The sequence below is a fragment of the Plasmodium vinckei genome (assembly GCF_900681995.1).
Source record: "Plasmodium vinckei vinckei genome assembly, chromosome: PVVCY_12".
Taxonomy (NCBI): domain Eukaryota; phylum Apicomplexa; class Aconoidasida; order Haemosporida; family Plasmodiidae; genus Plasmodium; species Plasmodium vinckei.
In genome coordinates, this window is record NC_051304.1 from 1,072,655 (window position 1) to 1,097,985 (window position 25,331).

General features: G+C 23.2%; 8 protein-coding genes across 8 annotated transcripts; 6 read left to right on the top strand and 2 right to left on the bottom strand.

Moving 5' to 3' along the window:
• Positions 1-57: 57 nt before the first annotated feature.
• PVVCY_1202950 (sentrin-specific protease 2, putative) lies at positions 58-4,355 on the bottom strand (the record flags this gene model as incomplete). Its single annotated transcript, XM_008625303.1, has 3 exons — positions 58-184; positions 358-3,421; positions 3,527-4,355. 3 exons carry the CDS (start codon positions 4,353-4,355, stop codon positions 58-60), a joined length of 4,020 nt encoding a protein of 1,339 aa, XP_008623525.1.
• Positions 4,356-6,678: 2,323 nt separating this feature from the next.
• PVVCY_1202960 (conserved Plasmodium protein, unknown function) lies at positions 6,679-7,053 on the top strand (the record flags this gene model as incomplete). Its single annotated transcript, XM_008625304.1, has 1 exon — positions 6,679-7,053. The coding sequence occupies one exon, from the start codon at positions 6,679-6,681 to the stop codon at positions 7,051-7,053; it is 375 nt and encodes a 124-aa protein (XP_008623526.1).
• A 1,111-nt stretch (positions 7,054-8,164) lies between these two features.
• On the top strand, positions 8,165-9,871 carry PVVCY_1202970 (nucleolar protein 10, putative; the record flags this gene model as incomplete). The annotated part of the gene is made up of 1 exon (XM_008625305.1): positions 8,165-9,871. The coding sequence occupies one exon, from the start codon at positions 8,165-8,167 to the stop codon at positions 9,869-9,871; it is 1,707 nt and encodes a 568-aa protein (XP_008623527.1).
• A 1,500-nt stretch (positions 9,872-11,371) lies between these two features.
• Positions 11,372-13,982, top strand: PVVCY_1202980 (protein kinase, putative; the record flags this gene model as incomplete). The annotated part of the gene is made up of 7 exons (XM_008625306.2): positions 11,372-11,374; positions 11,457-11,504; positions 11,664-12,738; positions 12,917-13,131; positions 13,248-13,365; positions 13,580-13,681; positions 13,795-13,982. 7 exons carry the CDS (start codon positions 11,372-11,374, stop codon positions 13,980-13,982), a joined length of 1,749 nt encoding a protein of 582 aa, XP_008623528.2.
• Positions 13,983-15,485: 1,503 nt separating this feature from the next.
• PVVCY_1202990 (von Willebrand factor A domain-related protein, putative) lies at positions 15,486-16,370 on the top strand (the record flags this gene model as incomplete). Its single annotated transcript, XM_008625307.1, has 1 exon — positions 15,486-16,370. One exon carries the CDS (start codon positions 15,486-15,488, stop codon positions 16,368-16,370), a length of 885 nt encoding a protein of 294 aa, XP_008623529.1.
• Positions 16,371-18,014: 1,644 nt separating this feature from the next.
• PVVCY_1203000 (Plasmodium exported protein (PHIST), unknown function) lies at positions 18,015-20,935 on the top strand (the record flags this gene model as incomplete). Its single annotated transcript, XM_037634666.1, has 2 exons — positions 18,015-18,218; positions 18,368-20,935. 2 exons carry the CDS (start codon positions 18,015-18,017, stop codon positions 20,933-20,935), a joined length of 2,772 nt encoding a protein of 923 aa, XP_037490730.1.
• A 1,302-nt stretch (positions 20,936-22,237) lies between these two features.
• On the top strand, positions 22,238-23,020 carry PVVCY_1203010 (pre-mRNA-splicing factor CWF7, putative; the record flags this gene model as incomplete). Its single annotated transcript, XM_008625309.1, has 1 exon — positions 22,238-23,020. The coding sequence occupies one exon, from the start codon at positions 22,238-22,240 to the stop codon at positions 23,018-23,020; it is 783 nt and encodes a 260-aa protein (XP_008623531.1).
• Positions 23,021-23,636: 616 nt separating this feature from the next.
• On the bottom strand, positions 23,637-24,698 carry PVVCY_1203020 (60S ribosomal protein L19, putative; the record flags this gene model as incomplete). Its single annotated transcript, XM_037634667.1, has 3 exons — positions 23,637-24,067; positions 24,201-24,306; positions 24,696-24,698. The coding sequence occupies 3 exons, from the start codon at positions 24,696-24,698 to the stop codon at positions 23,637-23,639; spliced, it is 540 nt and encodes a 179-aa protein (XP_037490731.1).
• Positions 24,699-25,331: the final 633 nt, after the last annotated feature.

Below are 25,331 nucleotides of genomic sequence, written 5' to 3' on the forward strand. Positions count from 1 at the left end.
AATAGCAAGTAATGAAATGGCTAAATAATAATATATGCCATATGATGAGTCCTGAAATTAATTCCTTTGATATTTATCATTGTGATTCATTAAAAATAACAAATTTAAAATTTCTATATGCTTTTCTGATTTCCAATTTATGACATCTTTCATGTATAGAAGCATCTTTTTCATTTGCTTTCTCCTAAGTGAAAAAAATAAGTGAAATGAAAAATGGTGAACATATGGAAAAGTTAGAAAAACATAGAAAAAAATAAATGGCAGTTTAAAGCAAAAAAATATGAATACTGCTAACAGTGCTAGTAATGAACATGTCACATTCACATGCCATATTCGTATGATGATTTGTTTACTTACTTTGTGCATATGTCTTTCTGATCAAACCAGGGAGATGAATTATTTGAATAGATCCGAGCATAAGGGTTTTTAGTAGCATTTTGTTGAGACCAGTTGAAATTATATTTATTATCGGGATATTTATTTTTAATATATTTATTAAAAGGTTTAATCAAATCAGTCTCAATTAAATGCACATTTAAACATAAATGTAAAATAAAATAAATAATATATATACCACAATCATAAGTATTATTTTGTTTTGGTATTATATTTGGATATACAAATTTAAAATATATTTTTGGTTCACTACATTCATTCCCACTTCTATCACTATGATATGTGTCAGAGGAAGAATCACTATTTTCTCCAGAATTTGATAATATATTATTATTATTTTTTTTTTTTCGTTTTTCTTTTTTTACATAATCACGATGAAATAAATGTTCTATATATTTCTTTAACTTTTCTAAAATTGCATTTCCTTTAGTTGATGGAAATAAAGAATCAAGATATATCATATATACTAACTTTTCCTCTTCAATATTATTTTCATTTTTACATTCTTTAGAATTTTCTTCTATCACATCAGTACTTAAATTTTTCTTTTTATTGTTATGACTTTCGCTACTATCACTTATAGAAATGTAGCTCGATTCATGTTCATTTCCATCGCTTAAATATCCTGAAATTCTTTTTTTCCTTCCAAATTTGTATTCATAATTTTCCTCGTCATTTTGTTCAACCAAACCAGTTAAGTTTTGATAAGTTTTTCCAATTGTTTTAAATGAATACTTCATCATACTGTTGTTTTTTTTATACCTATGTGTGCAATATTTCTGTTCATTTAAAAAATAAGAATCAAGAGATTTACTTCTATACGCATGGAATACGTTATCTTCTTTGTCACATTGGGAATTCGAATTTGTGTCGATACTTATATTTCGATCAGAATCGTCTGAATTGTTTCGAGAAAGGGTAGAAGAAACATTTTCCTTCACATTCTCCTGTACACTTTCTATGACATCCTTATTATTCACTTTTTTATACTTTTCATCATCATTAATAGTATTAGATGGGTGGTCCGTGTTTTTATCCCGATTTGAATCACTGAAAGGAAAATAAATAAGGACTAAAGACCAATGGGTATTATTAATGTTTATTGGAATAAACACATATTTATATTCATAAATTTTTTTATTTAATTTTTTAATCCATCTGATTGTATTAAGGTAAGCTTTTGATATATCATCATATAATTCAATTTTTTTATAAAAAAATGTATTAAAAATATATATATCATTTTTTTTATCATTTTCAATTTTACACCCATCATTATTATTTCTGTTCAATATATAAAAATAAATATAGTTGTTAAAAAAGTCTATAATTGAATCATCTATATATTTAAATTTATTTAAACGAAATAAACTACAATCATCAATTTTATAATTATTTAATTGCCATACATTTTTTTTTTCTACCATTTTCTCATTTATATACCAATTTAATATTTTTATATCAATATTTTTTTCTATTTCCAAAAATTCTAATTTTGTTTTTTCAATATTTGTGTAATTTTTATATAATCCTATATATAACTTAAGATTTTCAGAATATTTTACATATACACTATTTGTATATATTATTTTTATAATATCTAAAACATTATTTACTTTCTTATCTAAAAAAAAGCATTTCCCATTTTGGTTCTCTTCTTTTTCATTATACTCACTACTTTCAGAATTTTCATCTTCTTCCATTCCATTAGTTCCATTTTGATTTGCCAAATTTATGTCTACCACATCTCCATTCATTATTTCCTTCTCACAATTATTAAATTGGGTATACTTTGTTTTTTCAATAACTATCTCTTCAACAAATTCATTATTTTTCTTATCACATGAAGAATCAGTGCTATGGTTTGATCCGCTATTGGAATTTCGTGCATCATTACATTCGACATATGTTATATACTTTGTACTCTCTGAAATAGTTAAATTGTTTTTTCCATTTTTTACTAAATATTCAAAATCAAGACAACCATTATTATTATTATAATCACAATATAGTTGATCTTTTTCAATTTTTCTTTTTTTTAAAGTTTGTTTTTCAAAACAATTTGTTTCTAACACATTAACTTCTGAGTAGCAAACAGACTGGTCATGAAAATTATTTGGATATTCTTCTAATTGATGTTTTGTACTTATTTTTATATTTGTTTCTTTTTCAACTTCAACAACATTATTCTCAATAGTTTGTATTATATTTTTTTTTTCATAACTCTCTACTTCATTTACATTAGTTTGATTATTCAAAATGTAAACTTGATCACTATTATTATGGTCGTACATATTGTCAATATCTATTCTACTATCATTACTATTACTACTGCTGTATTTTGTTTTATTTATTTCATCTTCTTTATGCTCTAGCATATGCTTAGATGAAACATCTGATGTTACACTATTTGGATCTTGTTGTGTGCTATTGTCAAATATAATTGTTGATTCATTTTCCTTTTCTTTATCTTGTGTCTTATCAGGTAATTTTATACTTCCATTATTTTCTGAGGTATTTTTTTTTTTTTTTTTTCGAAAAGATTTATTTGTACTTTGATATGTCCAAGTATCATTATCATATAATTCTTTTGCCATTTTTTGTAAACTCGTTTTTTTAAACATTACATACTTTTGTATTAAAGCTTCTTCTTCTTTTTTTAAATTTAAATTTAATAGTAACCATTTTATTTTTAAATTATTTCTTTTTAATGGAATAAAATTATTTTTTTTTTTTTTTTTTTTATATTTATCTTCCTCTTTTTTTCCATCCTCTTCTTTCACTTCTTTACCATTTTCCTTAGTTATTACTTCGGTGTCACTAAAAAATAAATTGGTGCTACATATACTTATATCACTTTGATAATTTTCTAATTTATTACATGGAAATATTTCGTTTTTAATTTTTCCAAATATGGATGAATATTTTTTTCGTTTTGATTTTTTTAGATGCTCCTTTTCTATATATTCATATTTTTCGTCCTTGAGAAATCCGGTTATTTCTTTCACAGAATTTTCCTCATCATCTGCAAGAAAAAGAAACAAAATTTTTCAAAATTTTCAAAATTGTGTAATTGCAAAAATGTACAATGATCGATTCCGTGAAAAAATATAAGTGTGCATATACATACCTTGATTGATCCTGAAGAAATGGTTCATAAATATGTGAGCCGGCTCGTGGAAATTCAGATATAACAATTTTATTTCTTTATTATTTATATTGTTTTTGTCTTGATTATTCTCTGATTTCGTATTGATACTATTTTTATAATCTAATTCATCTACTATTAACTTTTTTTGTTCCCTTTGTGAATCAATATCATGTTCAATCTTAGTTTGATTTTTTTTAAGTTTTTTTTCTAGTATACTTTTTAAACTATCTAAAATTTGAGTATCCGTATTTTCTAATTTGGAATATTCAATAGTGGATATATCATAACTGCAACTTACACTATCAAATAATTTTGTGATACATATTTTTTTTTCCAAGTTCGTCGAGCTAACTTTATTCTCCTTCTTTATTTGTTTGCTATTATTTAGATTATTTTTTTCACTCTTATCGGGTTTCTGTGCATATAAAAATGTTTTATTTATAGTATCATTGGGGTTGTCTGTCTTTTTGTTTTCTACATATTTCCTTTGAACTTGATATATATATATTTCATTGTTTTTTGTATTTAAACATAAATATAGTTTGACTTTTTTTTTTTTATAAAAATGATATAGATATTTATTTTTTTCTGAATTATTATTTGTACATGGATAAAAAGACAATATTTTGGAATTACCACAAATATAAGAAATAAGTTCTACAACTATAAAATCATCATTTTTTTCATAAATAAATTCATTACTTTCATCTGATGATAATATTTCACATAATTCATTATCACAAATGTTGTTTACTTTTTTTTCTTTCGTATTTGTATCTATTTTATATGAACTTTTTCCGTTTTTCATGGTTTTAATAATCTTTTTATTTATTATATATTTTTTTTAATACTCTTATTAATCATATCACATACTTTTTAAAACACAAATGATGGCATAAATAAAGCACATGATACATATATCATCGTAGTTGCTAAAAATATTATTGTTTTAATTTTATTCTACAAAATTATGCAAATTTTCTACTGTTTAGGTATTATTATTAAAACTATTCAGGGGGGCCAACTAGATCAATGGAATTACTACATAGTTTTTTCCAATTATATAGTATGTAAAATAAATTAAAAAGCTATTCTAAAAATGCAATGAAAAAAAAGCTATTCTAAAAATGTAATGAAAAAAAAGCTATTCTAAAAATGTAATGAAAAAAAAGTTATTCTAAAAATATAATGAAAAAAGCAAACCAAATTATTACAGCAATAGTAATTATAATAAGCATACACAAAACAATCTAACTATTTTTGAATGCCATTTTATTTGCATTTAATCATTAAAAAGGCTTATGAAAATGCAACAATTAGTGTTGTCTTGATATATACAACACCCCACATTAATTATATGTATATAATGTATTTCAATGAAATGTGCTAAAATACACACACTATAAGTAATATATATAATTAAATTAAAATTAAAGATAAAGAATAAAATTGTAGTGTATATAAAAAAATATTATATTGTAAAAAGTGACATAAAATATTTGACTCTCTCAAATATGATTAACTTAAAAGTATTTAATTCTATAACATATATGTGTGTATATATATTTTATAAAACCATTTAATGTTTGCCACAATTTGAGAGAATATATAGGCATACGCCAAATGTGTTTAAAAAATAAAAAAACAAATATATATATACATATATATGTGTGTAATTTTTATTTTTATTTAACGGGAAAAACAGTGTAATTAAAGACACAAAAATATGCTTAATGGATAGTAAGGTTAAAAGTTTGCAGCATATAAGTGTAACACATAAATATGTAAGTAAATCCTATAATTAATATATATATATACACAAGTATATTATTAGTATGTATATATGCTTATATATTTATTTAAGTAATTTACACAGCGATCTAATGTATACCAAAATCAACCGCTTTTATTTGTTAAATTATATAGTTTCCTTATTTTTAATTATTAGTTTTAATTTAGTCATAATTAAAAAAAATAGCAATAAAAAAAGCAAAAAAAAAATGAAATGTCTATCAAATTATTTAAAAAAAAATCCACAGATAGTGTATAAATATACATACAGGTTTTTGAAATGAAAGTATTATAAACTCATAAATTTATAATACAAATATATTTACCAATTATATGTAATAGCACATTATAATAATATATTATATATTAGCTTGTTTGGTGCTTATACACATTTTTTTTTATCCGCCCATGAAATAAAAGCATATAAATGTATTACAATTTTTTCGCTATATATAAGACTAAAAAAAAAAGTAAATTATAATTTAAAGTGGAATTTTTTAAATAATCTCATAAACATTAGGTAAATAATAAAAAATAAGGAATATTGACAGAATAAATGAAATTTTTAAAAAAAAGCAAATTAGTGAGGTATACACCCTTTGCTTTCAAAGTGTCATATTATTTATCATAGTATTTAACAAAGCCAGTATATATACTAAAAAAACAACAAAACAAACAAACAAAAATCATGTTTATTTTAAGCCAGAAGTATATTATATTTAACATATTTTTTTAATAAAAATATTATAAAAATTATAATTTAATTAAATAATATTTATTTCATATTTCATAATGACAATATACACATATTCAAAATATGCTTGTATACGTTATATGCATAAATAATGTATTTGCTTTTCCCCCCTCTAAATTAAACACAAATAAGTGAAGTTATTATTTTTGTATTATAAAACATTATAACTTTAGAAATATCGGAAAATTAAGCAAGCTGCAATATTTCAAAAGCTATATAATAAATAAAGAAAATATAAATGATAAAAGGAACAAAAAAAAGATCCGAACACATGTAAAGGAATAAACAAAAACAGTCAAAGGAAATACATCACAGTAACAAAGAATAATTACATAAAGGATTAAAGAATATAAAATAAGCATTTCTTGTTATTTCTTTACATTTTTTGAAATATTAAGGTAATAATATAAAATTGTGTTGAAACCTATATTTTTGCTTCCTCCATTGTTTATAGATAGTGCCATAAATAAAGCTTTACAAGTTTGTACATGTGTAGTATTATTCGAAAGTGCAGATATAGTATATGCTCTAATATATATAATATCTATAGTTTATACACGTTTTACTAATTTTTTTTGCCAGGAAAATGGATATAAATTTAGAGGAAAGAGCATATACGTCGCCTATGATGCGGTATATATACAGACACCATAATATGATAAATAAAAAAAATGGTGAAAACAAAAGTAATGATTTTGTACCTTTCAATATTAGATTAGGTAGTCTACCAATAAGTAATGCCAGTAATAATAAATATATGTCAAATTTAAATTCTTTAAATATAATAAATATGTTACCATTATCTTTATTTTCAAGCTATAATAGTAATAATATGACTTCAACAGATATTTTATTTTTACCCAAATTTTCAACCTTTTTATTTTTTACTATACCTATATTTGTCATGCTACCTAATTTAACCTTATATACAAAACATTGGTTTTTCTTTGCTCCAAAATAAAGTGATAAGAAATCACAATTTGGTTTTCCTATCAATATGCATATGCATATAGTATGCAAGACCAAACGTGAACTTACAATTTTTTTTTATTTATGTTTTTAGTTTATTACATACTTTGAATTAAAATATTTTTCGTTTATTAAGCCATTCCTAATGTATGTTAAGGCATATATTGCCAGTTCAACATTTAGACTACATTTTTTTATATGTTGTTCCAAACACATATATAACAAAATTAAAGTGTTAAGGAACATTTACCGAATTCCTATAATTTTTTTTTAATTACAAAACGTAATACTATATTCTACACAGTTTATTTGCGATATTAATAGCTGCTCAAATAAATGGACGGGTACCATACCCATTTTATAAGTTCAATGTTATGAAAATATTATTACATAAAAATTATATGTTAATATACAATTGAATAAAAATAATATATGCTTATTCATTTATAAAGTTAGTAAAAAATATTTCCTTTCGAAGGATTATTCTGTTTTTTTTTCAACCAGTTATGTAACTGTAATTAGAAAAAGTATATATAATAAAATAAAAACACACCCGTTGAAAATTATGAGAAATAAAAAAAATATATTTAATCATATATAAAATAAAATTGATATATCAATATAATTTTTTTTCATAAAAATGATAAATTTATTTTTTTATTTATATTAAATTTTTTGAAACATAAAAAATAAAATATATCATTATATTATGCTTATATAACTATATGGGCCAAATTGAAATTTTATTTTGATGTTGCAAAAAAAAAAAAAAAATAATTGCATACAAAATTTTGAAAAATACCAAAGAAATTTGCTAAATAATTTTATATTTTTTAATTTAAAAATTAACATAATTAGATGAAATGAAAAAATAGTATATTCCTAAGCATTAATTTTTATTGTTCAAGAGGGAAATAAAATTTAGAGTGTTATATAATCAAGAAATATAAAAATTGTAACATATTTTTGGAACATTTTAATTGACTTTTTCTCTTTACGTATAGATTGGAAAGAAGATTTATTTTAGGCTTTAAAAAAATAGGGTAGTAAAAAGTAAATTTTTAACTTATAGTTAGTAGAAATGAAACAGATGAAAAAACAAAATGATTAAATCATTTATAAATAATGGAATAAAAATATATTCGCTGACTTCTGGAAAGCTAAGCCCAGATAGCTATGGTAATAGTAATACAAATTTTGATTCGAAAAAAAAAAAAAAAAATTCAATAAATGATAATGGTGATAATTCAGTTGAAGTATTACATGATTTAGAGTTTTCACAAAAAAGTGATGATATCAAAATTAGCGATGATGGAAGATATTTATGTGTAAGTGGTATGTACCCCCCACAAGTTGGTCTATATGATACTAGGGAATTGTCAATAAAACATAGACGACATTTTGATGAAGAAGTATTAAGCTTTGAATTTTTAACAAGTAATTATGAAAAACTAGCTTTTTTATGTAAAAATAGATATCTTGAATTTCATAATGCTGCTGGGAAATATTATAAAATGCGTATACCAAAAGAGGGAAGAAGTTTAATGTATAATAAAGAATCAACTAATTTATATATTACTGCTTCCTATGAAGATATATATATATTAAATTTACAAAAAGGGTGTTATGAAAATTCAATAAAAACAAAAAATGAACAAAATAATTTTATTTGTAAAAATATGCAATTACCTATATTTTGTACAGGAGGATCAGATGGATATTTAGAAATATGGGATGAAAGAGAAAAAAAAAGTTTAAATTTTTTAAATGTAAATGAATATGAAGAATTAACTAGTAGTTGTTTTTCAGATAACGGATTAAAATTAGCAGTAGGTACAAGTAAAGGAATTGTAAAACTTTTTGATATAAGACATAGTAAACCTCTTTTAATTAAAGATCATTGTAATGATATCCCTATTAAAAAAATCGAATTTCTTAATGTTGATAGTAGTAAATCTTCATATATGGGTACTAACGAATGGCATAGAAACACATATGATAATTATAACAATAGTGGGATCCACAATAGTAGTACTAGTCTTTCCTCTAACGAACTAGTAGCTTCATGTGATGAAAATTGTATAAAAATTTATTCAGAAGCTCAAAAAAATATATTATCTTTACAAGTAATAAATTTTGATGATGGGAAAAAAAGAAATAATAAGAAAATCAAATTATTAAATAATGAATGTGTAAATATAAATTCTTTTACATTTTATAAAAATTCAGGATTATGTTTTATTCCATGTGACAATAAAAAAGTTTTTATATATTTTATACCATATATTGGAATAGCACCAAAATGGTGTAATTTCCTTGATAATATTACTGAAGAATTAGAAGAAAAAGAAAAATATAAAAAAGACGATATATATGATATAAATAATAATAATAACATGAATGACGGATTTGATGATTATGTATTTTTAACTAATCAACAAATTGAACAATTAAATATAGCTCATATGAAAGGAACCAAAAATTTAATTCCATATTTACATGGGTATTATATTCCTAGTAATATTTATGTAGATATTAAAAGTGTTATGCAAGAAAATGATTTGGAATCATATAAAAATAATCTAATACAAAAGAAATTACAACAAAAACAACAGATGAGAATATCCGATAAATCAAATATATTAGTAAATAAAAATTATGTTGATAATTTATTAAATAAAGTACAAAAAAGAATTGACAAAAAACAAAAAGCCATGGTAAATGCTCAAGAATTATTAAAAGATGACAGATTTAATAAATTGTTTTACGATCCTGAATATATGGTTGAAACAGTGGATTTAGATAAGTAAACTAAGCATTATTTTGAAAAAAGTTGATATATATCCCCATTTTTGTCATCACATTTGCACAGTTAGTTTCAATATTATGTGCATGACAATCTTCTTTTTTTTTAATCCCATATGATGTGTTTTTGTTCTTTTTATTTAAGTTTAACTTGTTTAATTCAATCAAATTTAATTTCCCCTTTTTTTGTTCCATATATTGTTTTCATCCATTTTTTTTATCACTTTCCAAATTAAAACTTTCAAAAAATAAATATTTTTAATAATTATTAAGTCTATATTATAGTTAAACGAACTTATATACAAACAGGTTCATTATTTTCGACACTATTTAATAATATTCCCTTTAAGTAGGGCAATAATAACTCTATCACTTTCATATAGTAAAAGGTAGTCATATAAATTGTGATATTAATTGTGTAGTATAAATAAAAGGACACCGAAGTTAAGAAAGAAATGAATAATTGCTACATATCATGGACAGAAAAAAGCGATAAAAATGATATATTTTTAGTGTGTGTCAATTTTATTTTATTAAAAATATATATTATTTTTTATAATTTTGTAAATATTAAAAATTTTTTATAATATGAATATTTTCTCTTAGTAATTCGAAATAGTTGTATATATTTCTTACATTTTTGTGGGGAGCATTATTTTTTTCATTTTTTACCTTTTTTACACGTCTACCCTTTTTATATTATTTTCTTTGGTTATCCAATTTAATTATTTCAATCTAAATATATTTTCCATTGTTGTAATATATTTTTTTTAATAAATTTTTATTCAAATTATTTTTTTTTATAATGGTAGTAGAAATTGTAACAATTCGAAAAAAGTATAGAAAACGCACTTAGTTGTTACACCATACTATTTAGTATAAAATTTGAGAAACAAAATAAAAAAAAATTTAAATAAATAAACGTCGCAATATATTTATAAATTTATTTATGGAAATTTTATAATATAATTTATTAGTGTGTGTTTTTTTTTTCATATAGTGCTTTAGTGATGTGTGTAGAATCTAAAAATTTCCAAGACCAAATTTTTTCTAATTGTAGAATAAAATATATTTTTAAGTTGATTTTGTGCTTTTTCTTTTTTTTTTAAAATAATGAATTTGTGTAAATTATTATATATTATTTTTTTGTTCTATTTAGATTATACATTTTTTCTTTGATTTATTACTTTTTTTTATATTTCTCTTTCTTTTTTCGGTGTTCAAAGTTATAAATTGGTTTAGCTTGGACATCGTTCTACCATCCCTTAATTAATTTTTTTTCATCAATAATTTATTTATACATATATTTACTCAATTTTTTTTAGGGGAATATAATCACATTGTAATAAATATATGTAGTTTCCTTATTCAAAATATATTGTGAATGAAATAATTTAGAGACATTGTAATGCACAAATATATGCTCATGTATGTTTGTCATACTTTAAAAAAATGTGATATATTTATAAATCTACCAACTTTATATCAACAATTTTTTATAACAAATGGTAAACCTAAAAAAAAACACACAAGTACAACTTATAAATATATGTACAATATACATTTATATGCATTTTTCACCATTTTCAGATTCAAGGTTTGACTAAAGAACTGTTACGTTTTTTTACTAGGGAACAGGTAAAATAAAACTATTAAAAAAGAAAAAAATTATAAAAATGATTGCATAATATTAAATGCATATGTATGTGTGGCAAAAAAAAAACAATTTAAGACAACTATTATAAATATATTTTATAAAAATATAATTTTACATTCATAACCAAAAAATAAAAAAAGGAGGAAAAACCCAATAAGATGAATGAAAGACATTATAAAACAAGAAGTACTAACATAATAAATGAAAAAAAAATAAATAATGAAGAGACAAAAGATAATGCAACAAAACAAATTGAACATGTGAAGAACATCCCATATGAACGTACAGAAACTGTTGCATATGATTCAAATAATGAAAACAGTAAAATAGAAACAAATCAAAAAATAGGCAATAATGAATATGGAAATTCTTCGACTCATAAAACAAGTTATGAGTTAGAAAAAAAAAAAACTTACAATGATAATATATGGAATTCATATGAAAGATTGCCAACTAATCAATTTTTTAGTAATAGCATTGAAAATAGCAATTTGAATAATAGTATTGATTATGACTCATATAATAGACAAGATACTAATGCTTATAATACACAAATTTTTGATAAAAAAAAAAGTGAAATAGAATTAAATACGAACATCAAAAGCGATCAAGCATTAGTAAAGGATGGGATAAAAAAGGGAATCACGCACACATACAATAATGTGAAAGCTACCCAAAATGATTTACATTTAATAAAGAAAAATATAAACCCTATATCATCAGATAATGAATCAAAATGTAATAAAATACCCATTGGGAATGATCAAAATTATAATGAGGATCCTAAAAAAATGAAAATCTTCAACAATTTGAATTCTTTAACTGAATCGATAAATGATATACAAAAGGGACCTAAAACTTGCAATGATCAAACTAATGAGGCAAATTCTAAGAAAATTATAAAACCAAATGATAAACCAATGACCGAATTAAACAAATCAACATGTGATGGAGTAACGATACTTTTTAAAGGTGATAGACGATTTTTTAATTTTAATATACCACAGAATGAAATGATCGAAAAAAATGATATTGAAATTATGGAATTTATAAGTGAAGGAAGTTTTGGAGCTATTTACAAAGCTATGTGGAATAATCAAATAATTGCTTTAAAAAAATTTAACCCATCTATGACTTTAGAGGGTATGAGGTCTATAGCTCGAGAGATTAATGCATACAGATCTATTTCACATAAATATATTGTTAAATACTATGGTACGGTATTTGAATATACTAGATATCCTTATTATCAACATATATATATTCATGAAATGCAAATATTTTCTTTTCCTTAGACAAATATATGATGCTTGAAGTTACCTTTATCATTCTATCCAGCATTTCAAATTAACTTTTTTTTAATGTTTTTTCTCTTTTTATTTTTTATTTATAGGAGTATGTATAGACAGTGATTTTATTGGAATAATTTTAGAATATTTTAATAAAGGGAATGTATTTGATACTTTGCACAGAGGCGGGTTCAATTTATCTTATGAAATGCGACTAAGAATATGTACTCAGTTGGCAGAAGCAATGAAGTATCTTCATGAGGAAAAGAAATTGGTACATCGCGATTTAAAAACTAGTAATATTTTGTTTGATAATGAGGTAATAAGAAATATATATATATCAATGAATATATCTTTCATATAAAATATTTATCTGTATTATCATTATATATTACCTCCATTTATTTCTCTCACATTATTTTATTTTGTCAATAGTATAACATAAAAGTATGCGACTTTGGGAAAACTATGAAGCTATCAGATAAAGGGACGGTTATATTAGAAGATAATGGAGGATCACTAGGATACATGGCTCCAGAATGTTTCATTGAAGGTACTAGAATAGTAGATATGTGCATGTATTTTTATATTTTATTTATTTCCCTTAATAATTCAATATAAGTTATGATTTCATTCAAACATACATCTATATACGTTTATACACTCTTTTAACTAGTTTAATACTATCTAAAATATATGTGAACTTTCCCTACTTTAATTTTTATCTTAACCATATATAACTTTTTATATGTGTTCATATTTCATAGGAAATGCAATAACTGAAAAGTCTGACATGTGGGGTCTTTCCTGTTGTTTTATCGAAATATTTTCTAATCAAGTCCCATTTCAAAATATAAAAGAAAAAGAAGGTAAACATATATTGAATTGCTTTTTACATAATCTTTGTCGCAATACGTATGAATAATATCTGTAAAATACTGAACATAATACGATATTTCGTTCTTTTTGTAATTTTTTTCAGATATCGTTGTAGAAATTTTAGTAAATAAAAAAAAACCAAACATTCCCACATGGTTTAACCCAGAGTTTACTGAAATACTCAAACGAAGTTTTAGCACTACCCCATCAAAACGCCCATCATGCCAAGAGTATTTAAATTTAATGCTGAAATACACGCCAAAAACTGATGCAAAACATTGTGAAATATAATCGAAAATTTGTATTTGTATACTTACAAGCAAATAATTAAACAATTAAATTATTCCTAAAGGAATATATATTTTTTATTATATATAATTCAATATAATTTTTTTAATTAACATTGTTTTGTCTAATTAAAAATTTGTCTTATGAAAAATAAGGCAACTTAAAATTTGTAATATATAGATCAATAAATTGCATAATTATAAACACATTTTTTAATGTTTTTTCATTTTTTTAATTAAATTATCTTTAATTCGAATTAATGTTATAATTAACTCTCTTAAATGCTAATCTATATATAGATAGGGCATTTTATAATTAAAACCTTTTTTATTTTATTAATTATGGAAATATTAATATTTATAATTTGAAAAAAAACACAAAAATGTCAATAAATAAAAAAAATGGGCTTACATAATTACATAAGTTACCCATTAAATATCTCAAAACCCAATTATAAAATTGTGAAAACTATTCTTAAATCTCAACATGGAAAATGTATACATAATTGCATGATAGCGGATATATTCGTTCCATTAATTTTTAATAGAAAAAATCTATATATGGATATTAATATACAACCAATAAGGGGTATATTATAATTTAAATACACACAGAGATAGATTAATATATTCATATATATATAGCATTTAATCGATCCAATTTGTTATGATATGTGTTAAAAATTAATTATAATTATATATACTAGCGTTGTTATCAATCGTGGTTGCATTTATAATATTCAACATATATAAATTATGTTGTAAAAGCCTATAATATATAACACCAGACAAATGATATAAAAAAAATATTAGACAGCTAAAACACAATGTTATAAAAAAAAATATTAAAACTAAAAAAATAGCTACTTATATATGATTTTTATAATAATTTCCTGATATGTTCATGCAAAAAGTAAAAAAAAAATATTAAAACTAAAAGCATAGCTACTTATATCTGATTTTTATACTATAATTTCTTGATATGCCAATATGGAAAATAAAAAAAAATATCTAGCTATTTTAATAATTATACGTAATTAGCTACATTCTCTTAAATAATTAAAAAAAAAATATATATTTTTTAATTGATTGTCTTAATTCATTTAATTCGTTTATTAATGTTTTTATTATTTGAACTATATTTTATTTCAGTGTTTTTTTCATGTAAATTTTTTTTATTAGTATATTCTATATTAAAAACACTATATTAATTTTTTTATAACTTTATATATTATAAAAACACTTTTAATGATTATTTTAAAATTTGAATAAGATTGTCTTATTTATGTTTGTTTTCATTAATTTGTTTTTGTCTATTTTTTTTATATACATGTATGTAAACAATTTTAAGCTTGAATATACGCTTAATTATATGCCCTTTAAATTATATTTTCAATCCCTTTGATTTATTATTTTGTAAACTTTTATTTTATTATTTTTATAATAAGAGATATTTAAAGCTTTCCTCACCCACACAAAATATATATAATAAAATAAAGAATACACAATGAGGAGTATTAAAGGAATATCGTATATATTTTTTTCATTAGTCTTTATTGGCAGTTGTATGTCCGAAAAGGTTAATGTTGTTTCACATAACATTATCCCTAGAATCAATCCAGATGAAAAGCTTGTTACTTGTGTAACTGAGTATATAATTAAAGGGGATTTGGATATAGATGATGGGGGATTTTGTGATAGTAGTATAAATACATTACCTCCAACTGGATCCTGTAATAATGGAGGATCAGAGAAACCTGACGGAGCTAATCCAGGAAATTACTGTGATAATTATTATGACATCACCTTAATTGTAGAAAATTCAAGTTTTGTTCAAAAAGACTATTGGATGAAAGGAACAATCCCATTTTTAGAATCAATGGCAAGAAATGCAAGAGTTAGTAAAGATAAAGCACATATGTCTATTATACTTTTCGCGGAAAGACAAGATTTGATAGTTCCATTTACCGATGAACTGAGCCAAGATAAAGAGAAGCTAATTGACAAAATTAGATCACTTGATGATGCAGCAACAAATCCCCATACCTTATATGTTTATGCTTTGGAATATGCATTAGAAAAAGTTATATTCGGAGAGGGTACAAGAAGTGATGCCCCAAAAGTTGCAGTGCTATTTTATTATGGATTTGACTATGGAGCAAACAAAAGCTTAATACCCGATGTAGTTGAAGATTATAAACAAAATAACATAAAATTGATAATTGTTGGTATTGGTCTAGCTAATAGGGAAAATGCATTTTTACTTGGTGATTGTAAAGGCGAAAGTGATTGTCAAAATGTTATATTCAAACCTTGGGATTTTGTAATACCTGCAGCAGAACAAGTAAAAGAAAAAATATGTAACAAAAATGATCCTTCCCAGACGGCTTAAAGAAAAACGACGATAAAAAAATTAAAACTATGATAATGTCTAACCAGAGATCGAAACGTATAAACATAGGAGCTTTATTGTTAGGTATGAAATAATAAAAGCTAAATTCAAATGGAAAATAACTATATTTTATCATATCATTTTTGTGAATACATAGCCATAATCCCATTAAAATGTTATAAGATGGACAATCAGGCGATAGTATATTTTCTTTCTTTTTTCTGTTTTTTTTATGTCGAAATATTTTATTAAATTTTCATTTAATTTCATTTTTTAATTGACACTAACAATGTATAATATATTATTAAGTATTTATTCCCGTTAAATGTTTAACCACTAACTATTCCTTTTTATTTGTAATGGTCTAAATAAGCATTTTAAATAGATAAGAAGTAAAAAACATATTATATAATAGAAAAATGAACTCATGGTTATTATAGTATAAGACAGATTTAATTGTATAGACATTTTTATTATGCCATCCACCACATATATAATATATAATACTATTATATTGGCATAATAAAATTCGAAAAAAATTGTTATAAAATTAGTGACATATATTATTGACTAAATTATGCTATATCACACAAGTATAATGAATATAGCATTTGGAAAAAAATATTTATTTTTAAAAAGTTAGATGATTTATAATAAAAACTTTGGAATTATTAAATAATCAGACCTACCACATCAAATTGTTTAAAAATACATGGTTTTATTCTAATTGTTTTACTTTGGGTCTTTCATTATTTACCACCTTTTTTATATAAAACAATTTTTTAAATATCATAATACTAGAATCGGAGTTATAATTTCATATAGTATACAATAGAGTTATGTTATATAGAAAAATATTTGTTAATATACCTTTTTAATAATATATAAAAATTTATTGCATGGTCATAATTTTTTTAGCATTTTATTGATAGTAAATGATTTATAAATATAGAATATGGAATTATAAAAAATTTTATTATAAAAAAAAATAGCAAAATAATAATAAATGTTTTATTTGTTATATTCTTTTTATTTTGTAATTTTATTAGAAATAGATTCTATTATTATTGAAAAATGACGCTATACTATATTTCGAGTTTATTCGTTGATATGTTTTTTTATTTCTACTAAGGTTTTATTTATTGTTTTATTATATAACAGAAAAGTTTAGAAGATATGCTTAATAATATTACATTATATATAGAAAAATATTATTTTTTGATTTAAAAAATAAATAATTTATAATGTATTTTGAGTTTAATATTAATAGAACCATATATTTGTATTTTTGATGATCACCATTTTATACTTAAAACAATAGAGATAATGTCGGTAATATATTTTTTTTTTTTTAACATTTTTATATAACCCAAATAAATAAATATATATGCGCAGTATATGTATTTTTTTTTTTTTTTATTTTTTAGAAAAAATATAAAAAATGCATCTAAAGATTGAAAAAAATAGATCAGAAAATTTGTAAATAAATATATTATAATGTTTTTATTTTGGAATTATTAATATTTTTTTTTTAATATATATTTATGTTATATTTTTTTATAATCATTAATTTAACATTAATGTTTTTTAGTAAAATATATTATATATGTTTTAGTTTTTATGTAAAACAAAAATTTTAATGATATGGCTTCAGGTAAATTGCCTATTATAGTACTTCCTCCCTCGGGTTCATCTGTTTCACTAATTAAAAAAAATGTCAATGATAAAAAATTAAAAAGAGGAAACAGGAAAGCCTATAGAAAAAATTGTTTTGAAAAATTCAATTTGGCTTCCACATTTTATAAAGTTATTTTAGCTTTTGGAATCATCATTGTTGTATTTTTAGATGTAAGAACAAGAATATTATCAAAAATGTATTTTATATACTATTTATGTTTAGTCAAATTTATGATATAGTTGTCTTGGTTTTAGATACATATATACATGCTTATATAATATTATTATTATTTCATATTTTTCTTTTTTTCTTAATATAGAATGATAATATACAATCTAGTTCTCAATTTTCTGGAATCACAAATGGTAGAAATTTAAGCGAAGCAGCTATTTCTGATGAAACCTCAAGTCCTGGACTTAGAGGAACAGGGGTAGCAGAAAGTGATGAACACAGTGATGAAAAAAGTGATAATGAATCAAACGAGTCAGAAAGTAATAATACCGATTTAAATGATACTAAAGAGGAAGAGAGTGAAAAAGCATATGCTTCCAAGAGCAATGCTGATCATGATTCTCAAGAAAGCAATTTTTATAGTAGCCAATCTGAACATACTGATGATGCTAAACTTAATGAAACTGAAAAATCGGATGAAAAAAATGAACAATATGATGAACAGGGTTATAATGAAAATAAATCTCAGGAACCATCTTATTATCCAAATACTGCATTTTCTGAACATCTTGAACATGCAATAAACACAATCCCAAATGATTCTATAATAAGATCTTTTTTGCATAATTCTTTAACAGTACCATCTGATGATGAACTAGACGATCCATATAGAGAACAAACACAAGATGATGTAGAGTCAAACCAATTTACTCAATGGATTGATTATATGAAAAGTATAGTTCAAGAAATGAATAAAGGAAATGAAAACAAAGCAGTTGAAAAATCATATGATAGTGGAGCTACAAAAGATGAGAAACCAGCGGATAGTGAAGCTTCAAATCCTGAACAAACAGATGACAGTGAATCTGCAACACATGAACAAACAGATGATAGTGAATCTGCAACACATGAACAAACAGATGATAGTGAATCTGCAACACATGAACAAACAGATGATAGTGAATCTGCAACTCATGAACAAACAGATGATAGTGAATCTGCAACACATGAACAAACAGATGATAGTGAATCTGCAACTCATGAACAAACAGATGATAGTGAAACTTCAAAACCTGAACAAGATGAGTATGCAGGATTGCATAATAAAATGAATTTGGAATATAAAAGGTTTCCAAAACAAAAACAAACAGGACTTGGACCTTTACAATATTCCTATAATCTAGATATAATTGATGATGATGAGCTCAATTCGCTATTTAACGATTCCAAATTACATGATGGTGCTAAAAGTAAAATACCTAAGAGTTCCCAATCTAATGAAAAAGAAGAACCTTGGGGCACATGGGATAAATCTAATGATTTATATAAAAATCAAGCAAATAGAAATCCAATGGGTTTTAATTCCAATTCTCGTGGTAATGAAAACATAAATATTGAAATGTGGGATGGTGGTCATTCTTCTTCAATGAATAAAAGCCAAGGAATGAACAGTTGGGAATATCCATCAACCAGAAACCAAGCAATGACCAAAGAGCAACACTCATCAATGAATAGAAATCAAGGAATGAACAGCTGGGAATATCCATCAACCAGAAACCAAGCAATGAACAAAGAGCAACACTCATCAATAAATAAAAATCAAGGAATGAACAGTTGGGAATATCCATCAACAAGAAACCAAGGAATGAACAGAGAGCAATACCCATCAATGACTGTGAATGAAGACTTGCTCGGTAGGAAAATTATTGACGAGTTACAAAATCTTAATGAAAGTGCAGGGGGAGAGTCAATGTGGTCAGGTTTGAAAAAATCACACAGACATATTCCAAGAAAACCAGCTGATTCGAGTTTTTCTGGTTTAGAAGGATTCTCACGTGAAAGACACCCAAGAGGTGGCGATCCAATGGATGATCGAGTCGATATACTTGAGGAACACCCCTATACATCTACAGGTCCAAGATATCATAACCCAATGAATAGATACAATTATATGAATGCCCCAAGCCAAGGAAGCCAACCAAAATCAGCGATGAACATTTTACGACCAAATGACCCATATAGAGCAAGTGCTGAAAAAAGTAATGAGAATGAACAATTTTCTTCAATGAACATGGCGCTTCATAAAAAGACTTCGAAAGAGCAAAGTGGTTTTGAAAATCGAGTTGTACCATCTCAATTTACACGAAACGATGGTAATAGGTTTAATCAACCGAATCGAATGAATAGCCAACGTACCATTAATGATAATCATGGTATAGTTTCAGTTAGAGGTGATCGAGAAGTAAATGAATTTAAAGTGGAACAAAAAAAATCAGCAGAAGTTCAAATCAAAGAAATTGATGATTATATAGATAGCGAACTTAATAATTTAGGCATGCAGGCAAGCCCATCAGCGTTGTTTGCTATTTGGTCCGAATTTATTGCTGCTGAAACTAAAAAATTTATGATGATTCAAGAATATATATTACAATATTCTATATATTTACAAAGACGAAATAATTTAAATCCATCATCACGTACTAAAGCTTGGTGGAAAGTACATTATAATATGGTTAATAAATTTATAAAATATGAAAAAGAACATGTTTGTGAGCTTAAAGAATTACTCAAATCACGTGTTCGTGATACTTCATATTTTATTCGTTTTATTATCCAAAAAAGAGAAGTATGGAGAGTATTACAGGCTCAAATACAAGAAGAATGGATGGCATCTTTAACATACAAAATGAACAAATACGCCGCACAAGATAATTAAAAGTTATCGTTGAAATAAAATTGGGAGAAATCCTACCTTAACATGATCACTTTATATATAGTAATATATAATTACAATTATGAGGGCATGCAGCTTCCCTTTTTTTTTTAATTTAAACATTTTTGTTATTTTACATAAGCTACAAATTTATATTTTTATTTTTATGAGAAATATATATATTCCTCTAAAATGTTTTATTTCAAAAAAGAGAATAATTTGCACGTTTTCTATATGTCTTATTAATACATAAATTTTTATATTATTTCTATTTGTTAATTTTAACTAATTGCTATATTTTTTAAAATGCCTTATTTAAAATAGTCAGTCCTATCTATATTTATGTATATATATGTATAATATCATGTTTTTTTTCCTATAATAATAATTATTGCATATACAGAACAAAATTAACTTGTTTTTATTCTCCCTTTTAAAACAATGTCTTAATATTAACAACTTTATATCTAAACTATGAGTAAAAAATATATATTATTTTATATATGTAACTGTTTGCAATGTGCTTGAAAATAGCTAACGGTTAAGGTGAAAATATGGTATTCTCCGTTATTCTTACTATTGTCATATCTATAAAAATATGTATACATAACCGAATTGGCATAAAAAAAGTAAAACCAATAAAGTGTTTATTTCATTTTGTCCCTAATGTATATATTAAAGAAAAAAAGAAAATAAAAGTTGATAAGTCAAAATTAAAAAAAAATATACATGCATATAGTCAGCATACACTGAATGAAAATTAATTGTAAGATGGGGGAGGCACATTCTTATATTAATAGGCTATATTTTTGTTGATTAGCAATATTTAAAATATTCCATATTATTACTATTAAAGGGGAAAATTTATATTTAATATAATTGAAAACAAATAAAATATTACTACCATTTTGAACATAAAAAAAAAGAAATATGCATATATTCTCAAATAATTTATTTTCTTATTGGAGTACCAAAAATAAAGCAGTAAAATAATTCGCATATATTAATGAAAAATAGCGATCAAAAAAAAAAAAAAAAAAAAAAAAAAAACAGCCAAAAAAAATTATAAAAATTGTTCACCTTTTAAAACATTTTAATACATTAATTTTATGTGATAATTGAAAATTCTCATAAAGTTTATATAGAACATTTCAAATGGTGGATTTTTCTTCCTTTACATAAGCCATATAGCAAAAGTAGTAACAATATAATATGAAAAAATGCACACATAAATAGGTATATATATATATAATAGTACATTTCTTAGTGTTTTCTCTTACAAACTTGTAAAATACAATTGTAAATATGTGGAGGAATACGAATGAAAGTAATGAAGAAAATGAGGCAGTGGACAAAATTGAGGATAGAAATGATGATTATACTTTAAATAAATATGATGAGGATAAAAAAAAAAAAAATGAAAAACTATATAAATCAATTGAACTACACTATTTAGTAAATGCCTTACCATATATTGATTCCTATGATAATGAAATGGAACAAAATGCAAAAAAATTAATCGAAGAAGAAATGAATATAATGAAAGAAACAAATCAAGTAAAAGAATATTTAGAAAATTTCCCAATTCCTGATTTATTATATTTAAAAGATAATAATTCAATTATACAAAATGAATTAAAACGATATGAACAAAATAATAAAATGGACATGCTTAATTTTGATCATTATAATATTGAAAATAATCCAGAAAGTAATATAAATAATAATAGTACTATTAATCAAGCTAAAAAAACATTTGAAAATCATCAACTAGTTTTAGAAAATTTACATAATGCTTTAATAAATATAGAACTTATGAATAAATATAAAGAAGTTATTTGGAGTGAGCATATGAAAACTTTTACTCAAGTTGATATTAATTTACAAAATTCAATTAAATCATTAAAAGAAAATATTGATAATATAAATAAAAAAAGAAAATTGCATCACTTAAGTTATGTTAATGATTTAACAACTCTACAAAATGAACGAAAAGATTTTAAGCGAAAAAATTCACTAGTTCTTAAAGAAATTAAAAAGTTGATATCAGAAAATATGATAATGAAGTACAAGCAAAATTTAATATAGTCACCTTCATTTATTTTGCATTACTTTACTTTGTTTTGCTTTAGTTTACTTTGCCTTTTTTTCGTGTATGCCCTATGCACATTCTGCATAATAGTTTTATCTTTTTTCACCTTTTTGATTACTTCTTTCCAATAGTTGAACAAATTAACGGAAGGAAAAAGAGAACTTATTTGTTTAGTGAAATTTTTAAAAAATTGCACAATAATATATAAAAATATATAATATTTTTTTAATAGTTAATTTTAGTCCATTTAAAAAGTAATGCATAAAATAAATATTATTTTTTTTCGAATGAAATAAAATTTGCGCATGTAACAAAGGGAAATATAATAAATGAGTTTTATATAATATAGATATTTATTAAGAATCACGCATATGTACATATATGAATATTGTATTTACATTGAAAAGTGTACGTATATGTATTTGTTTTTTTATTTCTTCATTGTTTCTGCTCAAAAAATAGTATTTTAATCTGACTCTTTTAATTCAAAAATTTATAAACAACATACATTCTATGTAATTAGTAATAGTATATTAGAAAGATGCTATACCCAGTTTACCCTTAAATAAATATCTACATATATACATAACACATTTCTTTTTTTATTATTTATTATTCTTTATCTTTTTTCATTTTTCTTTTGTTTCTTAAAATTTGTGCCTTTAATCTCTTAGCTTCTAATTGGTCAGCTATAGTTTTCTTTTTCAAAATTTCAGCTTTTTCTCTTTGTATAGCTTCAATTAAAGTTCTTTTGTTTTTAAATTGGTTACCTTTGCATCTTAAATAAAATGAGTGATATAAATGTCTATCTATTTTTTTGGCATCTCTAAATCTTTTTAATAATCTTCTTAATACACGTTGACGTTTAATCCATAATGTTTTTGTGTTGGTTCTGGCATTTTTTGTACCTCTTCTTTTACCTATACCCATATGTCTTCCCTTTCTTTTAGCCAACTTATACAATCGAACTCTTGCTCTACTGTATACCTTAGGTGGTTTTTTTAGAATCAAACCTTCTTTGTACAATTTCCTTATGCTAAACCCTGTAGGAAAAAAAAGAAAAATAAATTATGCACATGCATGTCAAAATAAATTATCCAGCTCAAGCACTGTACTGCCAACGTATTATTAATAATTTATATGCAATGAAGTTTATTTTTTTTTTCTCGTCCTTACTTGAATTAGCTAGCGATATTTCATTGATTTCATTTGGGTCCATCCATATTTTATTCTTTCCGCATTTTAAAACGGAAGCTGCTAATCTTTTCTGCAACTTAAGCGACTAAAAAAAAAAAAAAAAAAAAAAATATATAATTGAAATAATTATGACATTCTTGCTTATTCTATAGTAAGAAAACTATTTATATAATAAATTTTTTTCTTTATAAAAATTATAAAAAAAGAAGGATGTTTAAACAAGCATAGAATTGGATATAGAATTGAAAATGAAGAGTGTATAGGGGAGTAAGTATAAAAGGCTTGAAACACATACGATGGGAAAATATATATAATGTAAATACATAATATTTATACATTATAGAATAATATATGAATTTCTCTATTTCCGGAAATTCACTGAAAATTTTTACATTACTCCCCAATTTTAAAACATGTAAAATACATAAATATTTATATAAAAATGTAACTATTTTTGTATTTTTTTGGTATTACCATTTTAAAGATATGTATATTTGTATAAATGCTTCTCTATATGTTTTATTAATTTTATTAAATTATTATTTTGCTAAAAAAATAACTTTTTTTTTCTTTCTATTTTTATTTTTCTTTACATAATTTTTTTTTTAATTAATTTCAAAGTTATATTTAAAAAAATTGCTAAGTAGTATTTATTGCATATAATAATTAACAATATTATGGATATATATATTAATTATTATTGTTCTTACTATATAGCATATTTACGGTGTGACTACACTATATGTAATATAATATATGCATGGAAAACTTAACAAAATTAAATAAAAAAAAACATAAAATAGAAGAAATAAAATAAATTAATGGGTATAAGAGCACCAAAACATTATACAAATTTATATATGCATATAATATTTCCCCTTAATATATATATTGTTTTTTTAAGCTCCTAGAAAATAATATAATTTATTACCCCTACATAATTTGGTATATTTTCAAAACTTGTATATAAATAATTGGGGCTTTAAAAATAAGAAGCATATATATATATGTATAATATTATATGCTGGCAAAAATGTAAGCATATTTTTATATGTAATAAAAATATAATATTGCCAAAAAAAATGTCGGTTAATATAAATTCGTATATTT